Source organism: Phoxinus phoxinus, assembly GCF_949152265.1.
Source record: "Phoxinus phoxinus genome assembly, chromosome: 17".
Lineage (NCBI taxonomy): Eukaryota > Metazoa > Chordata > Actinopteri > Cypriniformes > Leuciscidae > Phoxinus > Phoxinus phoxinus.
The window spans coordinates 26,626,488-26,650,599 of record NC_136892.1 but is presented as its reverse complement, the minus strand read 5'-3'; the positions used below and the strand labels follow the sequence as shown (position 1 = coordinate 26,650,599).

Sequence of the window (24,112 nt, the reverse complement as noted above, 5' to 3'; positions counted from 1 at the left end):
AATATAATATAATATAATATAATATAATATAATATAATATAATATAATATAATATAATATAAACACTCAAAAAAATGCTGGGTTGTTTTAACCCAACTTTGGGTCAAATATGGACAAACTCAGCCATTGTGTTACATTTTATAATTACATTTTTAACCCAACATTTGGGTTTGACAACCCAGCATTTTTTAGAGTGCATTTTATGAAAGCTGTATATATATATATATATATCAATTTGAAAAAAATATATTTTGTGTAAAATCCTTGTTGAATCAGCATTAGATATTGTTGGGAGGGAGGTCATACCGAATTTAACAATGCTCTGTTTATGTCTGACAAATTTGCTTCTCTGACTTATTTTGTGTCCAGAAGCTATTTTCAGTTTGCTCTGTCACTGGTCGCTGTCAGCATTACTCGCAGACATTAGTTGGTGTGTTTGCTGAGAACACTGACTAAAACAATACACTGTTATTTCTTGATGGCCTCAGCTCCTTGTGCTCTCGTGAAAACTCAGAGGGATGTGACAGTCCTGTGTTCATGGATGGAGTCTGCAATGGAATCGCTGACGGCTCGAATCTCTTCCTGCTCTTTTTGAAGAGGAAAAAGTGCTGAGGAAGCCGACAAAAGCTTGTTGAACCGCTCTTAAACCTGCGCACCGCTGCCTGCCAACCCACAGGGCTCTCAAACGCAAGCCGGGACGTAACACACACGCTAGTTCTGCTGAGACTGTTTGCCTGCATGTGTCAGGAGAACTCGGATAAAATACTCCTGATGTGCCTTCTCTGTCTATGGGTGTATTAGCTCCAGTACTGAGTCACCTATTAATGCCATGATGATTGCTTATTACTTTTGAAGACTGATGGAAAAATTATGATGGCATAATTTCTCATGAGAAGATTGCGGGGCGGGCAGGGTGGGGTGGGGTTTATTAGATACATATTAGAACATATTAGATATTCCCTATAGCATTTTGCGCTGCATGAATCACATCAGGAACTGTTGTCAATTTACATCATAATTCATTTGCTGGAAGAAAAAAAAGTCAGTGGTTGCCAGGGCTTGTTTGCTACTAATGTGTTTTCTGGTTTGTTGTCTATGGGGTTGATATAGTGGTCTGGGTGGTTTCTACAGCATTGCTAGGGTTTTCTGGGTGGTTGCTAGGGCATTGCTAGGTCGGGTTGCAAGCATGTCGTTGCTATGATATTCCAAATGCTTGATAGGTGGTTGATAGGGTGTTCTGGGTGGTGGTTGCTACAGCAATGCTAGGGTGTTGCTTATATGTTGTTAGGTGGTTGCTAGGGGTCTCTGGGTAGTTTTGCTAGGGTGTTGCTATGATGTTCTGAGTGTTTTTGGATGTTTTTTAGGGTGTTCTGGGTGGTGGTTTCTACAGCATTGCTAGGGTTTTGTTATGTGCTTGCTAGGGTGTTCTGAGTTGTTGCTAGGGCATTGCTAATGTGTTGCTAGGTGGTTGATAGGGGTTTCTGGGTAATTTTGCTAGGGTGTTGCTATGTGGTTCCTAGGTGTTCTGGGTGGTTGATAGGCCAATGCTAGGTGGTTGATATGGGATTCTGGGTAGTTTTGCTAGGGTGTTGCTATGTGGTTCCTAGGATGTTCTGAGTGTTTGCTAGGTGGTTGATAGGGTGTTCTGGGTGGTGGTTGCTACAGCATTGCTAGGGTGTTGCTATGTGGTTCCTAGATATTCTGAGGGGTTGATAGCGGTTTATGCGTGGAGTCTTATTAAAACCGAGTTTGACTAAGTCAAAACCGAGTTTAATTCTTGTCCAATCCTTAGACATGACATACGGCCCTCTTAAATCTATGGGATATTTTTTTTTATAGTCCTTACAGAAATGAGTGATTAAAAAAAAAAAAAGGCTGTAAAACGCTTTCAATTCTAAAATATATTTCAATTAATATTACCAGATTTTTGTAAATAGTAACACCTGAAAATAATTAAATAATTACACAAATCTGGTTTGTAAATGTATGTTTTCTCTATTTTTTTCTTGTGATTATGTGTGTAAAACCCAAAGGAGCTACCCGGTGTAGTTTCTGATGACCAAGCGCTCAAGAGAAGGGATCCGTCCCAATCAGACTCACTCCATAAACGCCTACAACCTCTCAACCTCCACACTCAGACACTGTTTTAACTAACACTCTATACTGGCGTATTTGATAGCTGTGGATCCTTAAGTGGTCTGCTGATGATTAGAAGAGCCCACTTGGGAAATGTGTTGATTGGCTGATAATCTTCGTGTATGTTGTAGTGTGTGTGTTACAGAAGGTGTCACAGACAGCACAACGTAAAGTAGCCTATCTCAGAGGGAGACAGCGCGCGAAACGAACTACGCATCAGGTGTTTGTGTGTGTCTTGCTCAGATCATATTGCTCAGCTAATCCTCACAATAGTCACACGAGACACTCATGTGTGCACACGTGAATTAATCCACTAAAACGTGTGTACATGCATATGGTTTTACACACACACACACACACACACACACACACACACACACACACACACACACACACACACACACACACACACACACACACACACACACACACACACACACACACACACACACACACACACACACACACACACACACACACACACACACACACTGTTGGGGAGCTATTTAAGAAAGTGGCTAACTGCGTTAGCTATTTACAATACGCTTAGCAGTATTAGACTTAGCTATAAACTTAGTAATATTAATTAGAAATATTAAATAGAAATAAGCTACGAGAAGCAGTATGTTACTGTGATTTTACCATGGTTTACTGGTGTAAAAATGTTACACGGGGATATAAACAACTTTTCCTGATTAGCTATATTATATAGATGCATACAGGGTTTTATCATGCTACACATTCATTTGAAACAAAATAACCCATTAAAGGAAAAGCTACATTATTTATTGACGCCACTGAAAAATGTAGCTAAGATAACAGTGCTGCTATGTTTAGTGGCTCCAGTACTGTTGACACATTTACACATTCTCCTTTCACAAATTTGTCCATGTCTTTGTGTGGAAAATCCATTAATCTGTTCAACAATAGCCGTCAAACTGCTGTCCCAAACATCTGAAGTTCTTTCTCCAGCATATCAGAGCCGTGGCCCGCCTGTGATACTGAACGAGCGGGCCGCTCCCCTCACCCAGCTGTGACTCTCTCAGACGTGACCAGACATGCAGTAATTGAAATTCAATCCAATCCAGCCATTCCGGCTAATCACACGCTACGTTACCAGGCCGAGAGTGTCAGAGAAGGGTAATAAGAGGCTCCTATAAAGCACCTCCGCACCTGAGGATGCGTTCGCATCTGAACATATTCCTAATGTTTATTTAAACAAGGAAAGCGTAGACCACTGACTGAACTATGGGTTTATTCAAAACACACGTGTGTATCAAACTGTGAAACAATGAGGAAACAAGGCTTTGTTACGTCATAATTATTCGGAACGTTTCAACATTTCAGTGGTTCACCGCTGAGGGGTGCTGATATAGGTAAACCCACGCTTTTTTTACATTTGTTGACATTTGTATAATAGTATCTTATTGCCCTGAATAACCAGTATCTCCACAAAACAAGCCCTACAATTTAATAAAGTAACTCATATTGTAGACACTTCATAATGAATGTTATTGGATGATCTGTTAATTACATTTATCAGATTACACTTTCAATTAAACCTTTGCAAATGTTTATTTTTATTTTTTTTTTTATGTTTTTTTTTTTGCATTTACACTGTTTTAACCACCAGGCATCACCAGCGTGTGGCGCGTCTAGATCATTTGTTGCAGTATTTCTGTTCATTGTTAGTTCATGTCAGCTCAGATCCATTAAATAATATTAACAGAAACAACTCTTGATTTTAATGATACATTAGTAACTGCTAAAATTAACATTAACAAAGATTAATAAATGCTTTATAAGTATTGTTCCTTGTTAGTTTGCCATGTCATATTAATATTGGTAACAAATGCAGTTAACTAATGTTAACAAATGGATATTGTAAAGTGTTACCCATTTCCTTTTCTTTTTTGAAATTTCATTTACCGGTACATATTGAAAAGTCATTGAATAGAGCTTATAACGGTATTAGTAGTGCTAGAAATATGCAGGTAAAATGTAATGATAATGATTTAAATTAAATTAAATACATTTGCTAAAGATCTCCTGTCATACTGTAGCACTGCACGTCTGCGTTTCAAATTAAAACTCTTTTTTAATCTTTATTTCATCTGACTATGCATGTATTTATTAATTTATGTATTTCCTTTTACAATAGGGAAAGTGAGTTTTGTTTTGTACAAGACCACAATCTCTAATTTGTGAAAATCACTTTCAGCAATGAATTGTCTCCTTGGCTCGTTGTCAGCTAGCAGCTCTCGCTCTCTTTTTATCTTCTGGTTTCTTGCTTCTGCTTCTATCTATCTATCTCCCTCTACCCGTCTTTCTATCTGTTTTTCTTCTTCTCTCACCTTTTCTCTTCTCTTCCCTCAGTGTTTCTCCTGATGGATGTCAGCCGAGCTATCTAAAGTGACGTGAGATAAAACGAAAGGCCAAGCATTCGTCTCAACAGGCCCCTTGAGAATTGAAAGCAATCTTTTACAGGCTCCCAAACAAATCCCTGTATTATCTATTACATCTGGTAATTAATTACTATAACAAGGAGACTTTATTCAATGAAAGCGTCAACTATTGATGTGGCACATCTCAGGAGATGCAACAAAACTGATCGAAATCAAAGTTAAAGAATAGTGTACATTAAATAAATGTTAAGCTTGATCAACAGCATCAGGCGGTCAATTACCACAGAAAATAGTTGTAACTCTTTCTCAGGAGACAATCATGCACTTACTGTGAAAATGTAAATGTATAGATAAAAAGATTTATGTTTTGAAATGCTGTATTTCAGTCAAAGCATTTTTTGCTGTTTTTTTTCTTCCTAGTCGATGTACGAGTAAACTGTTAATTGCAGTAATCGACACAGATACTGTTGATGGAGCTTAACATAAACCAATAATCCTGTATATCCTTTCCAGAAAGTCCGAGCCAAAATAATGCTATTGTTCACCGACCAAATCACATTTTCTGTTGCTATAATCCAGTCAGGGAGTTGATAAACTCTCAAAACAGTTTAAACGTGAGAAAGAAAAAGGAAAAATATGTTTCCAAACATCTGGCTTGTCAAATTCTGGTCTGCCTTTGTGCCTTGAGTATGTGAAAGACAAAGCTAAGTTTTTTTTTCTTTTATTCAGGACTATTTACTTTTTATAAACCTGAGAGGATTAGTGATGACCTACTCCTTCTAATTTGGCTTTCTGCAATGTCCTAATCTCTCGCAAAATGACTCCTTGTTATGATAGTTTCATTAAAATTGCCTTGGTCTTTTAAATTCCGAGTCTTTGTTCGGAATGGAATACTAGCATATTGCCCACAGAATGCACTATTGGAAACAAAGTAGTATGCGACGATAATGGATGAACAGTAGTGTTGTCACATGATTAAGTAACTTAATTTAAGTTGCATATTTAATTTCCAGCAAACGTTGGAAATTATAGCAGGTATTTTGCATATATCCAATTTATGTGTAAAAACCTCAAATAATGAGTTAAAAAGGAATGTTGCGTCCAAAATCGCATAGCAGGTACTACATTTGGTTTGAAACTTACTTTACAACCGTTAAAAACTATGTTCTATATTTACATTTGCAATGTTGTCATTAGCATGTGACGTTACATCACTTCATAAATCCTCTCCTGTGGCCTCATGGGATTGTAAAGTGTCAGAATCTCGCCTGAAAGTAATAGGTCATCAGGGTGGTTTTCGCCTACTGTTTTATGACTACTATTAAATTCGAACGCATTGTATCGTATGGAAGTAGTCATATTCGGACGCAACGCATATTTACAACAGCTGATATTACTGCATTGTATTGTGGGATATGGTATTTTATGCAGTGTGCTCAAGCTGCTTAGTTGTAGCATTTCAAGATATTGATTACAAACAATTTGCATAACTGTGCACAGTGTACATACTGTAGAAATAGCATGTTATTCCGAACATAGCTTTGCTTTTATCTCCACTAGAACCATAAAAAGGCAAGTAGAAAAACAGCGCCCTCTATCCAAGCCTACCAGAAAATTCTCTCCCTCTTTTATTCCAAACGGACATGGGGCCTTTTACAAGCATTTAGGACAAAAAAAACGTGACTGAGAATACAAGAGGGTACCGCTGGATCTTACAGTGTATTATGCCATGCATTGTTGTGGGTGAGAAGTTTAAGCAGGAAGATAATGAGTCAGGTAGTAGCGCTTCTTATTATAAATAAGCTGGAAATCACCTTTGTTCTACTGGGCTTTTCTCCTCTGATGAGCTACTGTGCAATAAAAATTCAAATGAGCCTCAGTCTTTTCCTAAAACCCACACACACTTACAAAAAGGCCACACGCATCCATATTTCTGCTTCTCTCCGCCTTATCGCTTTAACTGGCCAGAAGTTTCCAAGCGTTTCCAGAAAACAGGGGTCATTTGAGTACAGTAATGATATTATTCTTAACTCAGCATTACAGAAGATCAAGAGCCATATGCAGAAGATAAAGGGCTTAAGGAAGTTGTGGGCTGCATGACATTAGTGGATTTAATGCGTATTATAGAGTCTTGTTCTCTTTAGATGGGTCAGATGAGTTTCCTTCTGTGTGCTTGTGCATACAGAACAGAATATATCGATGTGATATATGAGTGTGTATGTGAATGTTTTTCTGAATCTGTTTCTGTGTGGCGGAAAGCAATAGTGACTGTCCACTTTTTATAGCAGTCTATGTTTCAGCTTTTTTCCATTTATTCTCTCCATAGGCTCCAAGATGAGTAAGAATACAAGAGTTTGTCAACAATTCGTCGACATGAAAAAAACACATATTGAAAATATGAACTACTTGCTGAAGTGTTGCAATGGAAATACTTGAATCTGAAACTACAGGGCATTATTTAGACAACACTTCTTTCTGCAGGTTAGCAACAAGTGATTGTTGTTGTTTTTGAAGAGTCACTGAATCATTTGCTCAACAGATTCACTCAATCAATACACTGATTCATTCAGGACCAAAATAAGTGACTGTCTTAAGGTGTGATCACATTTGTCATTGTTCAGTGTATCTTTGCGGCCGAAATCCAGCCGTTTCAATAGGAATCCACACGACACGACCAGTAAATTCGAATGAGGGCGAAAGATTTGTCCATTCTGATTTCGCAACTGGTTCAAGCCGGTTACATTGATTTGGTCGCTTTGATCAAAAGAGAAAGCTGAGAAAGGTTTATACATTACTCCTAAAAATCAATTTCCCTATGGGGAAAGTAAATGGGATACTTACTTCCCGAATCGGACTGTGGGGGCTTTTACGGGGTGTTATTAGGTGTGATGATTACAGTGAAGCACCAGTTGCCGGTTACTCAAGCGGATAAACCTGCCCATACACCAGCTCTTAGATTGATGGCTCACACCTAACCTGTTACGTCACCTTTCACACCAAAACAAACCATCCAATCCACAGACACGCAGAAAGCCCTTTGGGGGTGTGTGATTGTGTGTGTGTGTGTTGTTTTGCATCAGGTTATTTATAGCAGAGGCAATAGTCATGATTTTGTGTAACGGTAACATACAGAAGGCCCTTACAGTTAAGAATGGCATTTGAAGTAATGGTTCAAACGAGAAAAATACGGCCACAGCCAATACAACGGAAGAAGATTAAAAATACAAAACCAGACCTCATTAAAATTCGCTTGGAGAGGCCAGTGGGCTTTTAGTGTCACTACTACACCAATCTTTTGTCTTTACATGAGGTGAGTGTTGTCTAAAGGTGTGTAGGAAATGCTCTCTCTCTCTCTCTCTCTCACACTCTCTCTCTCCCTCTCCCACACAAGTCCGGTTACTATCCAGCTATTGAAGCGCGAACCAATCAGGTGGCAGCACACAGCGTCTGCTGGGAGGGATGCATATCACATTGAAACTTTTTTTTTTTTCCTTAGAACTGCCTGAATTGTATTCAAATGATTTATTATAGGCATCCACAGGGATGATGTGGATTATTTTATACACAGAAGATCAAATGAAGCATCTCATTAATGTTTGGCTGCAGCAGTGTGGACAGTAATGCAAAATTCATGATCAAGTCACATGTAAACTTTGCCTGCAACACATCATATGATTAAAAACTCATTTATTATTTATTATGCGGGAAACAATTATAGTTATTGATGTTTCCTCTCTGCAGTGTGTTTCCGCAGAGCGCTCGTGTTAGAAACGTGATTTATGGACAGTGTTTCCCGCAAAACCTCTGCTGGTTTGGCTGCTGCCGCCGGTTCATAATCACACTCTCACGTCCTTTGTAAGTACACAGTGAAAGCTCATGTAGGCCTAAATAAACTCTAAGCATATTATAATTTGTTTATATAATCATTCATTATAATCTATGGGAGGAAATCTGCAGTGTTACTTTGAATAAATTAGCTTTGAATGTCCTCATCATGAGCATCAATTACTTAAATGCTAATTTTGGAAAGCAATTTGTTTTGCTCATTTGAACAAAATAATGATTGTAATATTTAGACTCTCAAACAGTAAAGGGATAGTTCACCCAAAAGTAAAAAATGATGTTCTCAAATTGTTCCAAACCTGTATGCATTTCTTTGTTTTACTGAACACAAAGGGATATTTGGAAGAACATTTGTGAAAATTAGTTTGAAAACCAAGCAGATCTCAGGCCCCATTGACTACCATAGTATTTTTTTTCTACTATGGTAGTCAATGGGGCCCAAGATCTGTTTGGTTACCAATATTGTTTAAAATATCTTATTTTGTGTTCAGCACAACTTGGATTAAACTTGAGGGTGAGTAAATTATGACATTTTTCATTTTTAGGTGAAGTATCCGTTTAACAGGAGGTCAGCAAAATACAGAAGATTTAAAGGTACAAGTGTTTAAAATGATTGCCATCATAGTTTTTTATCATTTATATTTTTTAATTATACAATTTTGACTATGTTTAAAATAATATAAATTAATTATAATGTATAAAGTATGTATTTATTTCACTTTTTATAAACGGAAACTGAATAAGGATTCATAAAAATCCTCTAAAAATGATATCCTCTTCCCTGTGATTTCAACTGATTTTACTAATTTCACTTTAACTTAAAATGGCTACGTCAGTCATTTTTCAGACTTTTTTATGATCTGCACATTCTAACTTTCCTATAGGTAAACGTTCCTAGTGTCTTTTACCGTCTATAAAATGTCTTGAAGAAATAACCACAGGTAAAAGTAGCCTAATCCTGTGCCTAAAATTGTCCGGGTGGTAAAAGCCTGTGACTCTTCTCTCTGTGGTCCACGGCACACCTGCAGGCACACCTGTTACTATCAGTGTACATCAAGCACTCCAAGCGTATCGAGCGGACAGTGACCGATGGAAAGATGCACTTCACAACTTCTCAGGGGGACCATGCTTGCTGTTTTGAGGCCACTGAGGTTTTGAGGCTCTTTTTTAGTATAGAAAATTAGGTTACAAGCTAATACATGATTTAATACTTGTTCAAATAGATAAAAGATGTTCAAATTCGAGTAATATGGTTCTATAATGCATGACAGAAATTTTTCCTGCAATAAATGCCAATACACATTACAGACATCCACAGTAACGATGGATATGTCCTGGAAATGAATCTTTTAAATCCTCTATTTGGTGATTCATGGCTGTTTATTAAATGTATGTCCTGGAAATTAATCTTTTAAATCCTCTATTTGGTGATTCATGGCGGTTTTTAGAGCAATGAACTTTAAAATTTCACAATTTCGATTCATAAGCTTGCAATAGGATTCGGATCTTGATTCGATACCAATTCATTTGAATAAATAAATGGGAACAGTAGCTAAATGTTCATTTTTCTCAAGGAAAAAAAATCTCAACTAATGCTGTAAACGTACGTGTCAGCTTTTAATATTATTATAGTTTATTAAATGTATGTCCTGGAAATTAATCTTTTAAATCCTCTATTTGGTGACACTAGTGATTCATGGCTTTTTTTAGTCCAAGAAACTCATTAGGATTCATAAGCTTGCAATATGATTCGGATCTTGATTCGATACCGATTCGTTTGAATAAATAAATGGGAACAGTAGCTAAATCTCAACTAATAACGTAGATGTCAGCTGTTAATATTATTATAGTTTAAAATTAACCGTAACCATAAATCTGCTTTGTGTGCACAAATACTACATTTCACAATGCTACCTGAACATCTTCGGTGCGATTCTTGATGCCATACGCCAAACGGTCTGTGCAGCACGTTGGCTTTTTTCATTTGCTGTGAGATTTACTTGGGGAGTGAGAGCATAAGACAGAGCCTGCGTGAGAGTTGGCAACCCTGAAATTATGCAACAAGTCTGGAACGTGACCCATCTTGTACTATCTCTTTCAAATAAGTGAGTTATACAGCGGTTTAAAGTTACAGTCACTTAGTTTGGATCCTGCTAAGCGAGGCATGTCGAGATCCAGACAGTCCTGCAACGCTAACTTCTCTGATGGCTAAATTAACCCGACAGCCTGGCCGGTAACACAGTCAGTGTCGCCTCCTGTCTGCTCAGACTCAATGTCCCAATTAGCACTCCCCCGCCAGGGCATTATATCCTCTTCTTCTCTTCGCCCGTCTAAACCCTGAATTACTGAGCAGCAGGGCCACCGCCTCCCTCTGGGACCCCCATCCGTGCACAGGGAAAAGACAGCACCGGGAATCTTTGCTCATTTTTCATCTGCATTGATTTTTTTGGGGAGGAGAAAGTGGTGCAGAGGTAAACAGGGAGGTCATTGATTCAAAGTCACACAAAGTCACTCAGGGAAGGAGAGAGAGAAAAAGAGAGAGAGAGAAGATAATGCACCTAGACTATAAAGGTACGTAAAATTGATGAGTCTTATGGTACAGAAAAGTAAAACAAAACGCTTCCCTTGCCTTTTGATTTTCTGTTTGTTTCTGTTATGAATTTCTGGTTGTGGCATTTATCTGAACAAAGCCCAGGGGAATGAGACAGATGGAAAATAATGATGCAGTCTTGATATAATTTACAGAAAGGAGGAGGTGGTGCATCTCTATCAGTTTAGAAAGCCCATCGCTGAGGAAATGTCGCATCAAAACACCTGCGGAATTGATGACTCAATAACCAAAAGCTCATTTTAAGAGAACGAATCTTTGGAAAATTGACTGTTTTACAATATTAGTCGTGGTGGATGTGCATGTTTGATTGTTGAAGCCGCAATGGCCTTGGAGAAGAGACGATTTATGGCTTCAAGTTATGTCGGAATGATTGTATTTGCAAGATTGTATTTTGAAAACTGCTTTCACTGTCATTATTCTCTATTTGGCGACAGAAATTGGAATATTTTTATTGTTAGTATTGATTATAGAATTTGCTTTATTGAATATTGATTTAAAGAAATTTACTTTTATTCAGCAAGGATTCACTACTGTATATCAAAAGTAAGAGTAAAGACTTGCAAATAAAATCGATTTCAAATAAATGCTGTTCTTTTGAACGTTCTATCCATCATTCTATCCATATTTTTTTTTTTTTTATCATGGTTTCCACAGAAATTCAGCAGCACAACTGTATTTAATTACAGTTAATACGTTTAAAGAGTACATTAATAATGTGACACTGAAGACTGGAGTAATGGCTGCTGACTCCATCACAGGAATAAATTATATTTTAAAATGTATTAAAAAAGAAAGCATGTATTTTAAATTGTAATAATATTTTACAATAATACTGTTTTCACTGTATTTTTTATCAAATGAATCCATGCCTTGTTGAGCATTATGCCGACCCGAAATTCTTGAATGGTTCTGTACGTCATTCTGATGTAATATGTTTTGTTGATAAAGAATATCTGTAAAGCTTGCCATAAGATACCCGCCATTTAGTTGGTTTATGAAGTCAGCTTTTTGTGATACAATTACATTACACATCAATTTCTGTGGCTACGCAAGAAGGATAAAACGGAGATAAGCATCACTTATACACCTAATGCGCATCATTTGCTTTTCATTTTGTTGCATTAGTGATACAACTTCTACCAGTTTTTGCTGAAGCGAAAAAGAAATGCCCATCATCAGAATCTTTTTTTTTTTTTTTACTTGCATGCACATTTATGACTTCTAGGCTTAAAAGTGGGAACTTCCCAGATGGTAAGTTCAGTGCAAGGCATTCTGAGATAGACTTAACAGAAGGATGCACACCAAATCTAGTATCTTGCTTATCTACTTTTTGGAACAGCCTTCATATAATCTCTGAAAATGCTGTCTAGATAGGCAGCTCACCAGGTTTTGAAATAGAGCGTGTGTGTGTGTGTGTGTGTGTGTGTGTGTGTGTGTGTGTGTGTGTGTGTGTGTGTGTGTGTGTGTGTGTGTGTGTGTGTACACTGCAGTATATTCCTATTCTCTGTTTGAAAAAAAACAAATCAGGAACCTGAGGCTAGTATTTCAAATCAGAGCCACAAGGGGGAATTTCAAACTCCTATCGCATCCAACTGCAGTACAAACGCCATGAGCGTTTGACCTCTTCTTTAGCTCAGAGTGCAAAGATGAGAGAAATTTGCTTCGAATTTGTTTTTTAAAAGTACATATTTGAAGCACAGTTATGTCACTTCCTGTAAGCATAAGAGCTATAACAAAGGAGTTGTTTTCGTGTGTGTTATCGTATGCATACTTTCCATCTATTTCGTCTGGGTTGAAGAGGCAAGTAGTGCGTTTGACGCAAAAATGTTTCTAAGAGAAAGCAGACATGGCTGAGGCTTTAACTTTAATTTGTCAGAATGTCACGTTCAATATAGCCAGAGGTTTCGCAACATTTCAAAACACAAATATCAATGATTCCCGGTAAGGCCCTCCAGAGCCGAGGGCCCCACAGTATCACACAGAGCACCTCGAAGTTAGATTGAGCCCTGTAGCACTTGAGGGGGGATATGGTTGCGTAAACACGAACGGCCATATCACCCCAGCACCACCATCACCCAAGCCTGCTATCTAATGTGATGCCAAGCTAACAGGCTCAGAAGAATATGCAAAGAGATTTGCACATGCCGTCTGCTGATTTCTGCGCACACTTTCAAAGTGAATGCATAATCTTTTGTTAGTGGGAATCAGAGAAATCTGACAAAAAAAAGCCCAATGCTTTTACCAGCACTGCTATTTGACCTGGAATATGAGTTGGACTCATTCGTAAAGCTGGGAGAAGAAGAAAAATAGTCTTGGCATTTTAACATCCGTTTAGCACCAACATGATGTGTGGTGAAAAACTACAGCGAGCCATCTGTCCTGATTAGTTGAACAGCTCTCGTTTGATAAAGGTCAAGTATAAAATGTTCTGCCCAGTGCCTCTCGGATTTTAACAGCAATGGGACGTGCGAGTCCAAATATTCATATGCTCAGGGTCGTTTCATTTAGAACATATTATTCTGACTAACCGATGCTATCGTGTTGTGTTAGATGTTTCAGACGTCCGTTCATGACTTGGTCAAACAAATTGAAGTTAAAAACGAAATGTTCCCATTTGACTGTTGTGTCGTCATGTAAAAGCACCAACATGTCAAATTACTGTTACTTTAACAGTAATGGCTATAAAGGTAAATAGTATTTTACATTCAATGCCTTAAGGTTTTGCCATTGCACATTACAGCTTATTCTGGCCAAGAATCACAGGCTTAAGGCATTTGAAATACTCACGGCGAAGTTCATTTTCGTTCTTCGTTTTGGGGTAAAAAGAGGTTTGAAATACGCGAGTGGCGGTATACTGTTAGCAAACATCCTAATGCCGCGCAAACTGCTGAGAGCAGCGTTTAGATAAATGTTGATGCTTTCCTTTCAATAACAAAATAAACACAACAAAAAGTGGTGAAAAAAAACAGTAGTTAGGAAAGCATCTGACCAATGCAATATGGATGTTTGCACGAACTCTGCAATTCGCGACTTCACTTCTTTAGTGTCACATGATTAGGTGCTCAAGAAACATTTCTTATTATTATCAATATTGAAAACAGTTATGCTGCTTAATAATTTTGTGGAAAACATGATACACTGTTGGAGGATTCTTTGATTGAGTAGAAAGTTCAAAAGAACAGCATTTATTTGAAACTGAAATATTTTGTATTATAAATCCCTCTACGGTCGCTTTTGATATATTTAATGCATCCTTGCTGCATAGAGGTATTCATGTGTACATAGTGTATAGTTCTGTTTGTGAAATATCTAGTTCATTTGTTACTAAGTGCCTCAAAAATGATTTAATGATTAGTGCTTTTCAGTTTTGTATGCATCAGAAAATCAGCAGATGGACAACAGACACTTTGCCAATGACCTAGTATGCCATTTTAATATTACCAGTGTAACCAGGTGCTTTCTTTGTTCTTCTGTATTTCACAGGAGGTGAATTTATGTCACGATTAAATATTTTGCTGTCATAACCAACAAAGCCACCCTTGGATCCGGAAGAGTTGCCACAGAAACGAGCAAGTCCCGTCATGTGAACATCTCATGTCATCTCGTAATTACGGTAATTCTGACACTATGTGAATGCAACATGTATTTACTGTCATTACTATGTTTCTTAATGAAGAGCAGTTAAACATTTAGAGAACATTTTCACTAAATCATGTCTCATCCACTGATCATTTTTGACCTGATCCAGTATTTGGTCCGAAATAAAATTGCAAAGTAGTTTTGAAAGAGTAATGAAAAGCTTTGAATACTTACAACCATACCGTTTAAGGACACCCAGCAATCCGCAGGGAAGTCTTGCAGGAGGGGCACCAGGAACTGCAGGCATCCGTCCCAGTGACACAGCAACAACATCATGCCAATCAGATTAAAGATTCTTACCACAGCACTCGCCAGGTCATACGTCATATGAAAAATCTGGAGGAGGAACACAAGGAGAAAAAGGTCAGTGGTTTCATTAAAGAATTAGCTTTTGCACAGGATGGTGTTTTGTTGAGTAGCACAAATCACTATTTTGCATTGAGAAAACAGGATGTCATGTGACAGTAATGGCTGCTAAAACTTCAGCTTTGTCATCACAGGAATTAATTACATTTGAAATATAATACAAATAAAATAAAATAAAAATTGCAATAATTTGTGCAGCCTTAAAAAAATCCAACCCCAAACTTTTGAATTGTAGTATGTATTTAAAAATAAATAAAAATTAAATAAACAGTCAAAAATCATTACAACAGTCATTTCAGAGTTGAAATATTGTGAATATTTTTTTCGTAGGAATAACATGCAATGATGAATCGTGCACAATAAATCAGTGACATTTATTAAGAAAGTAAACTGGGTACATTTCATTCGGTCTATAACGACTCGTTCACACTTCAGGGTTTTTTGGGGATTGACAACCACATTTCCTTACAGACATGAGTCTCGAAACATCCTGTTCAAATAGCAACTTACCATACCGTCTCGAATACTGTCTGTATGGACGTGCAACTGGGTCACGCCAGTATTCCCTACCAGTAAGTAACCATACCGACAGTGACCAAACAAAGTCATATCCAATATGGCCAATAAAAGTCTTATCACTTTTGAATCTTCATTAATCGACGGTAGGTGGAGAGCGGAGCCTGATCTCCATCGCTATAAGTTACAGAAAGTCGAAACCACACACGAAAACCCACAGCACACGGTAAACTGTAGACAGTCCGGTTCCGTTCACACAGAGCATGTTTTCCGAGAATGCGGTTGTGAGTCCTGAAAATGTACGGGTGTGAGTTCGGTTAAAGAATGTGGTAACAGGACTGACAACCGTATTCTGTTGCTATGTGAACTTACTGAAATACTGCTAGATAAGCCTTAAAATTAGCCTGTTTCCTGCTCTTCTCGCCCTTGTTTTTAATAACCCGTGTTATGTTGAACAGTTTCTGCATTACTATGTAGACAGGGCTGAGAATGCCATGCCTTTTCACCTCTTTGTAGAGTTATATTGCTAATAATGCAGTGAGAATAGAGCATCACGGGAGCACGGCAGCATCTCAGAATTGACAAGTCACTGCCCTGGAGGATTCAAAACAATTATGTTTAACCCCAAAGACAACAGTCAACACAAAAGAAGATTTGTTATCCATCTCATCTTCGCCTACTAAAAGGTCTGATACTTAATAGCTCTGCATCAATAAAACTGCAGTAAAAAAGGGCTGTTCTATATTCCGCAGCGGTTCTCAATTGGTTTTGCTTTAGGGTTCAGATTTTACATTAGACATTGAGTGTAACTCACCATGATGCTATATTTTTATCAGGAGAGGGATTTACCAGATTGGAACAAACACTGGGACGAATATTCAAAATAAAGTACTACATAAAAAGAGCGATCCTTCTCACCTTTAAAACCATACTTATATTTGCTATCCTAAATATGGGCAATTTTATGGTAATTTGCATTGAATTATTTGCATAGCATTGTTGTACTAGACCTGATGCTTGTTTTTGGTCATGACCCACCAGTTGAGAACCACTGAGAACGCCGCCCACATGCTCTTATGCGAAACATTAGGTACTCTTACACACGACTGCAAGAGTCCCTGTCTTTCTCAGTGAACGCCTGGGATATTTGCATGTGTTTTGTGCAAAGGTAGATTTGGTTTGAGTTTCACAAGAGCGATACAGCTTGGAGATGAGAGAGGAAGATACAAAACAGGGGACGTGGCCTGAAATGATATGAGATTACATATAAACACGGCAGATGATTAGTCATATGCAAACTACATTGTGTGCTGGCACAACAGAGACTCAGAGGGGTGAAAGGCTTTGAATGCCGAAAAAATCAATTCAGGCTTGGCAAGACGGAAGCGGGTGGCAATTTTAAACGGAGTGAAATAATGCAGAGAAATGGATAGGGGATGAGAGGAAGTGTATGTGTGCGTGTGAAAGAGACACATTTATTCTTGTTTTGTTTTGCTGCTTATTCTGTGTAGTCGACCGAAAGAGATCGTGGTTGTTATATAAGAACACATTGCCTCTTTTTTTAAACTTAGACTACACAACTTCTCAGACAATTCACAACCAAATAATTGCATTTTACTCCCGTAATGTGACATTTTTCTGGGTGAAACAGGATTTTCAAAGAGTAAAAATGCATGGCAGGATCTTATTTACTGCGAATTGAATGAATTGTGAAGTGTCTCTGTATGACAAGACATTTTAGGGGTTGGAAAATAAGAGGAATTGGAGATGTCAGACAAAAGAAAGTATTTTTTTGTAAAAGATTACAGTACAAATATAAGCTTTTTCTCTCTCGTTGCAATAACATGCACTGATGTATATGGGATGCATATTTAAAAAGTGCTAAGGGATCATTTTAATCAACCCAGGTTAATTGGGAAAATGTGCCTTCTGTGATTTTTCTGCGAAATTATATGATGTTGCCCCTTGCATGTTTCACAAGTTCACTTTCATGTCCAGTGAAATGTCCAGCATTTGTAGGTAGTCCAGAAATGTTTGTTGAAGGTAACAAGTGCAATGCTATACCAGGTATTTTGTCGTCGTTTTACTGCCACTAGGGTTCATTTCAGCTGGAAACTACAGTAAATTGTATGTTTATGTAAGTTTTTTGAGTTTAAGAAAGAAAAAAAAGGAGATATATATCCAATGAGCCTATGCTGATTTCATATTGACTTTTTAAGAGCGTGCCACATCACTACTATGAAATATTCTGACATTGCAATTCAGGATGAAACTTTAAAACATCACATCCCATCCAACATGAATAAAGAGACCGATTCTCTTGGTTAATCAGACAAGCTCAATGTTATAGCTTAGTGCGATCGTCCATCGTTAGTGAACGGCATGGGATAAAAGGTTTCAACGGACCTGGCTCAGAACAAAGCCGATCTTCTCTCCTGAATGCCTGCATGGGCACCCTCACTAATTCAGCCATCCCTCATTTGCATGGAAAGCCCATTAACTCCACACATCTCTCAGTTTCTTTTCTATCCGGGCCAGTTATTTCATTATACAGCCCTGGCCGGAGAAACTCAATACTTACCACCCCCAAAAAAGATCTCTACTTATGTTTTTTCCCAGCTTCAGTGTTAACTGGTTTTGCATGATAAACCCTGTATTGCTGTGGAGATTTCCCCTGCCAAATTAAGGTAGGATTTGAAGCTGAAAGTAATTGTTATCTATGTCTATGAAATTGCTCTTGCTCTCCACATACGGCTGGAATTACCAAGGTGTGATTTTGATGTCATTTTAATGGCCGCTTATGGTATGGGCCTGTACGCTGCGGTGATGGGTTAAGTTCATTTTATGCTCCACAAAACCCACAGTAAGATGTGGTGACCTTTTGTAGTCTCACACTATTTTTGAGTTACCGCAAAGAAGCTGAGGCATCATTATGTGTTAACAGAACAGACTGCCAAACTGTCTTGGCAAAATTTCTCTTATAGTTTGACGCTTGTAATGTGATACAGAAGCATTTCTTTATGAAATACAGTGTTGAATTTCTTTCGTCACAAATGCATTTTTCTAATGAGACGTGATATTTGAACTCATATTTCCATATATCATCTTACTCAAGAAAACATCCAAATTAACCATATTTACTTTCTCAAAAGTCCCTGGTCTAATTGTCAATGGTTTAATCAAAATATAATTAGGCCTACTTTCTATACCTTATAGTCATGTACCCAATGCCATGTGGGTGGAGAAAAAGCCTGCCCTACATCATTTCCTGATTTTTTACTCTAAAATACATCACATTATGGAAGTTAAATGTGTTGTGAATGTAGCTCCATGCCTTTAAAGTGTGTCATATCAACATAGCAACAGAGCCTCAGTCAATGGTGTGAGTTTGGGGCGGGGCTGTCTCTCTTTTTTTAAACCAATGGCAGACGGGAGTGGTTTGAACTGTTTGAACCCCTTATTCAATTTGGTGAATTAAGTGACACAGACATTATATACTTTAACTTTAAGTTTTCTTTGGGGAAAAAAAAAGTCTAATGTCTAAAATTCAAATCCAGTGGCACCTCCTAATTTAAAGCTGTAATAGTCATTGAGCTGTGGGATCAAGAATATTGTCAAAACACATTAACCTTCAAATTGGCCTGTGGAAATGGCTGTATCTTATATACATATTACTAGAATTGTATCAATATTGGTTTTCCGAGTCATGTAAATACACCTCATGGGACAAACAATATCAGGAAGTGCTGACATGTAAAAGGCCCTCAAAGCCAATGAATCAATCCAATCTTAAATCAATATTCACAAACAGACAGACACGGGTTTCTCTGGTGAGGATTATAACTAAAAACCTTACACAAGTATGCAAAGAAGACACTAATGTTTGACCAATGCATTGCAAGTGTGTGGCCCTGTTAAACATATTTAACATGCACTCTTGCATTGCATAGTGGTAACAAGTCTAGTATCAAGTGGTTATTTTAAAGCAAAAGTGTTGTTATTCAGGTAGCTAGCTATTACATGCTGACAATGTTCTGTAGCTAACTTTAACTAACTTTCTCTACAAGATTATCCTCAAACTATTGCTCTCCCATGCTATTTTTGACCTGAAAGGGAAAACTAGCAGTAGAAGGAAGCTGGAATCCATACTTGTTGGCTTACGAATTGGTTTCTGACACATTTTGGAGATTTGGAGACTTAGCTCAAATGTTGCATTTCTAGGCTAAATGTCCGAGTTTGAGTCGGGTGGTTGGAGGTGATTCACCAACATGAGAGCTACTGAGATCCTAATTGCATTTTATCCCCATTCTACCCTTGAACAGAGCAATTAACCCCAGGTTGCTCCAAAGGGACCATTTCCGCGATTGTTTTCCTGTAAGTCACTTTGGATAAAAGAGTTTGCTCAATTGTATTAGCAATTTCGCCATCTAGAATAATAATAGCTTTAAGACATTATTTTGGAGTTTACATAAAAATAATGTGTATTTCATTTTTTCCTTCAGGTTTCCTCTTTGATCTCTATAACAAACAACAGTGTTGTGTAGAAGCAAAGCACTATGGGAATGCGAACCTACAGCACTCGATTAACGCTCAAGGTTACTGGTGGAAGGGCACACAGCACTTAAAAGATCCGACCACCAGCATCAGATAACCCCTACCAGGCACTGCCACGGACACGGATCGAACACATGAGCCAGTCCAAAGTCCAGACGTTCTGCAATCTCATTATCGTCCGCCAGGTGAAAATCTTGCATCTGATCATTTAGAAAAGTATTAGCACTGTCTACAAGCAGCACGATTTAAGGTATTATACTTGGTGTTTGGGTTTTGTTCAAATCTATAACCCTAAGTGTGAAAAATAGTAATAGTGATACTTGCCTTACAAGTAGTAAAAGAAAGTTGAATCACAGTCTATTGCATAAAATAATCATAAACAATTAAACAAATACTTTTAAAACAGGGGTGTTTAATCTTTTACATTTAATTATTTTAATCAATATATTTAAGTATTCAGTTATTATTGAATTATATATTCAAAAATTTAAGTTTTTTGCACAATTTTATTTTAAAAACGTTACCATGTCTCCTGATGACACAGTTTTCGAGTTTGAATAGCTACTTCTCAGTATTTACTCATATTATTATAAATGTGAAGTGAGATTGATGTTTCTTTCAAATGAGCAGCTGTAGAGGAGCAGATGAACAAACCGAATTGAGTAGGAGGAATATACATAAAAAAAGAAAAATAGTTTATAATGGTAATAAGTAGGCAATAGAGTCAAGCAGAGAGATCTGTGAATGCCAGAGCAAGCCTTGGGCGGTTTACACTTACTTAATATCAATTATTCTCCATCTCGCTCTCCTTCTCAAACTAGTCTGTTATCTTTCTCCTCTTGGTTTGTGGCGTTTGGAGGCAGATTCCTCTTGATTTGATTATGTATCGGTTGCATTCCTCCACGTTGGTGTTATCTGCCCCGGATGTACTGTATAAACCTCAGTGGGTTTGTAAGTCGTGTTCCACTGTGCTCTAGTGCCTCATGGGAAGTATGATCAGGCTTATGAGAGCAGTGCATCCTAAGGCAAAGGTCTCCCCGAGGAATGCAACCAAATGAATGCATTTCTGTCATGACAACATGAGTGTTTGGCATGGTAATAGATATGACAATGTTGATATGTTTGGTCTTGGCGGAATAGATCTGCTACACTACTGCTGCTCTTGGTTATTGCTACTGCCAATACATATACAACACACACGTAAAACCTGCTGTACAATATAGCACACATGAATTAGAAGCAGATCTATACAGGTGGAGCTGGGGAAGAAGGAGGGTTTCTGAAAGCGTGCTGCAATTACTACAGCAAATGCTGAACTAGTTTATTAAGATTGAGCAGTGAGCTCATTGGCTACTAATACAGCAGGAACCAATCAGCTGTGCCCTATAGAGAATTATTGCAAACAGATTGAGTTAAGGACCTCTCAGCCTGTGGCATCTAGGGTTTCACGACAGAACTTTGTATATGCAAGTATTGTTTTGTTCCCTTTTGTCTTCTTTCTTTCTTCCTCTTATATATGTTCACTATGGTAACCATTGATTGGTAACCAACTATGGTCAATTTTCATATAGGGAACTACAAAAAAATACAAATACTTAAATCAATTATCCCCCCAAAAAAGGTAAAATGTTGTTGGGTTCCTTATAACAGCGATACAACATAGTAATTTTGAGAGGTTCGTTCTGTGGATTAAACAAGAACCACAGTAAAAAAATAAATAAATCTGCATTTGCTTTAAGGTAAATGCATGTTATCCAATCAGTTTATGAACACATTTTCAACCTAGGCTGATTGAAAACATGCCTCTACTTACATTTCAGCAAAACTCCAAAACCTATACATACAAATCATATTAAACTAATACATGGTTACGTTTAGAGAAGGGTTTAGTTTATGCGGAACTTTATTTTCAAATGAGAGCATTAATCTTTTAGCGCCACTCACCATTTCATTTCCATACTGATGAAATATATACAACAACCAACGTAATAAAAGGTAGCTGAATTGGTCATTTGTTTTGAATAAAACTGAATGTACTTTTTGTGCCACTCACTAGACGTTTTAGTTTGAAAGTACTGCGAAACATGCAAGAAACGACAAAAATTTCATTTTGCAGAAATGTCGCCAAGCGCATATTTTTCCAAAAAGACTGTGTTGCACGTTTTACTGAAAATCTCATTAATCACATCGATCTTCCATTTATTCCTATGTGAACCTGATGAACTGTTAAACCAGAATTCTGTAGGAACCGCTGCTCAAGCTCCATACTTTCTCTTGTTTTCCTCTCTATTCGTCTTCTCGACCTCCTTCTGTATCTCCACACTCTTTCTCTCTCTCCTCCCAGCGCTGTCTCTGGGAATGGCTCGGGCAACAGCAGTGATACAGTAGAGGCTTCTGTAACTCTATTAATCTGCCTGTGCGAGAGATACTGTAGCGGTGTACAGTGCACAAGGGCTAAAATTAGCCAACGGCTGTGAGGCCTGATGTTTCACAGCACTCTGACCCATCACCATTCCAGCACTATCTCACACGCACGCATGCTTAGTACACTCACACACCGCTAAAACACATATCATCGCGGACTATATCTGTACTAACATACATGAAGAATCGCACTCAAAGATACACATCCAGGGTCCAAAATTAACACTTTTTAAGTACCAAATGTGTGCAAAAATGTACCAATTTAACTAGTAATTTTAATGTTTTTGTATTAGGTGCAGTTTTATTGAGATACAGACAACCCAGTCTATTATGGCTCAATCCCAGAATGCACTGTGACAAGGTCAGTAATCATTTTCATGTAAGATGGCAGACAGAAATACCATCTTTGTGTTAAAATGTGTCATAATTTAGTCCCAGTATGCACTGCATTAGTATTGCCATAGGGGGTGCCATAGTGGGAACTAGTTTAGAACAGTCTTCTTCTATGGTCATGGGCATGGCAGAGCAAAATCTTGCTGATAAGTTCATGTTGGCAAGTTTATAGTTAGCTACCTAAAAAAGCATCACATTTAATGGAACAGATAGATGCTAACTTGAGTATTGACTATAAGTATACACTGCAGGTTACTAGCGTACAAGATCATGCACTTGCACATGCAGTACATTAGTCAAGCATTTGTACATTTACATAGAGCATATTTGTTTATATAGTATGCACTCTATAGTCAAACTCATGTTGCAATGTGCATATTCAAACAAGCGCAGTGCTTACCACAAATACATTGACACAAAATTCAAATAGACTCTCTCTCTCACACAGACACACACACACACACACACAAATAGAAGCTAACAACATCTAACAAGGGTTTAGCGACTGCTTTAAGACCCAAAAAAGACATAAAAGTAATAAATAAATAAAAGAGAAGATTAACAGGAAGAGATGTTAGCCTATTAGCATTGCTAATGTTACATAGTAGGCTGCCGCTGCTGGATGGATACAGAGTGACCTTGACAGCTGGGTTCCACAGTGGAAAAAGGAGGGAATTATAAAAGAGTGATCATAAATATGATTAAAAACAACATTAGCTTTGCTAATGTCCGACTCTGTTGGGCCTAAACAGGTTTTGAGACTCTAGGATTCTACATTATTTCTGTATCAGAAGATTTTGTCCCCTTACTTTATTTGTACATTGCCCAAGGCCTACAACTACAGTACACCCATCACAATATAACAATGTAGGCTCATAGAAAAAAAATGTGTCTAAAATCTACACTTTTGCAAAACTCCAAATATATAGCTACATATACCAGTTCACTGAACTGAAATTAGCCCTAATGGCATAACAACAACATTTGTTCTTTTTCACACAAATAATTGATTAAAGTCTTATTTTTGTGTGGTTTCTTGCACAATACTTATGACCTTAACACACTTTTACCATAGTGCATGATAAACTAATACATTTAGACTTTTTCCTTAAATAACCAGCTCCATGTATGGCTTTTATGACATAAGCTTGCTCTGTCGCTCACCTGGTAGAGCACTGCACATGTGAAGCAAAGCGCTCGGGTACAAATCCAGTGAAACACAAGT

At 37.7% G+C, this 24,112-nt stretch overlaps 1 protein-coding gene across 2 annotated transcripts in view; it reads right to left on the bottom strand.

Annotated features, from left to right (window-relative positions):
• Nucleotides 1-24,112, bottom strand: part of hcn1 (hyperpolarization activated cyclic nucleotide-gated potassium channel 1) — a 98,365-nt gene that overhangs the window by 36,895 nt on the left and 37,358 nt on the right. For both annotated transcript variants that reach the window (XM_079586125.1, XM_079586124.1), the window contains exon 3: nt 14,809-14,970. In XM_079586125.1, coding sequence (XP_079442251.1) covers nt 14,809-14,970 — 162 coding nt within the window. The remainder of the gene's footprint in view (nt 1-14,808; nt 14,971-24,112) is intronic.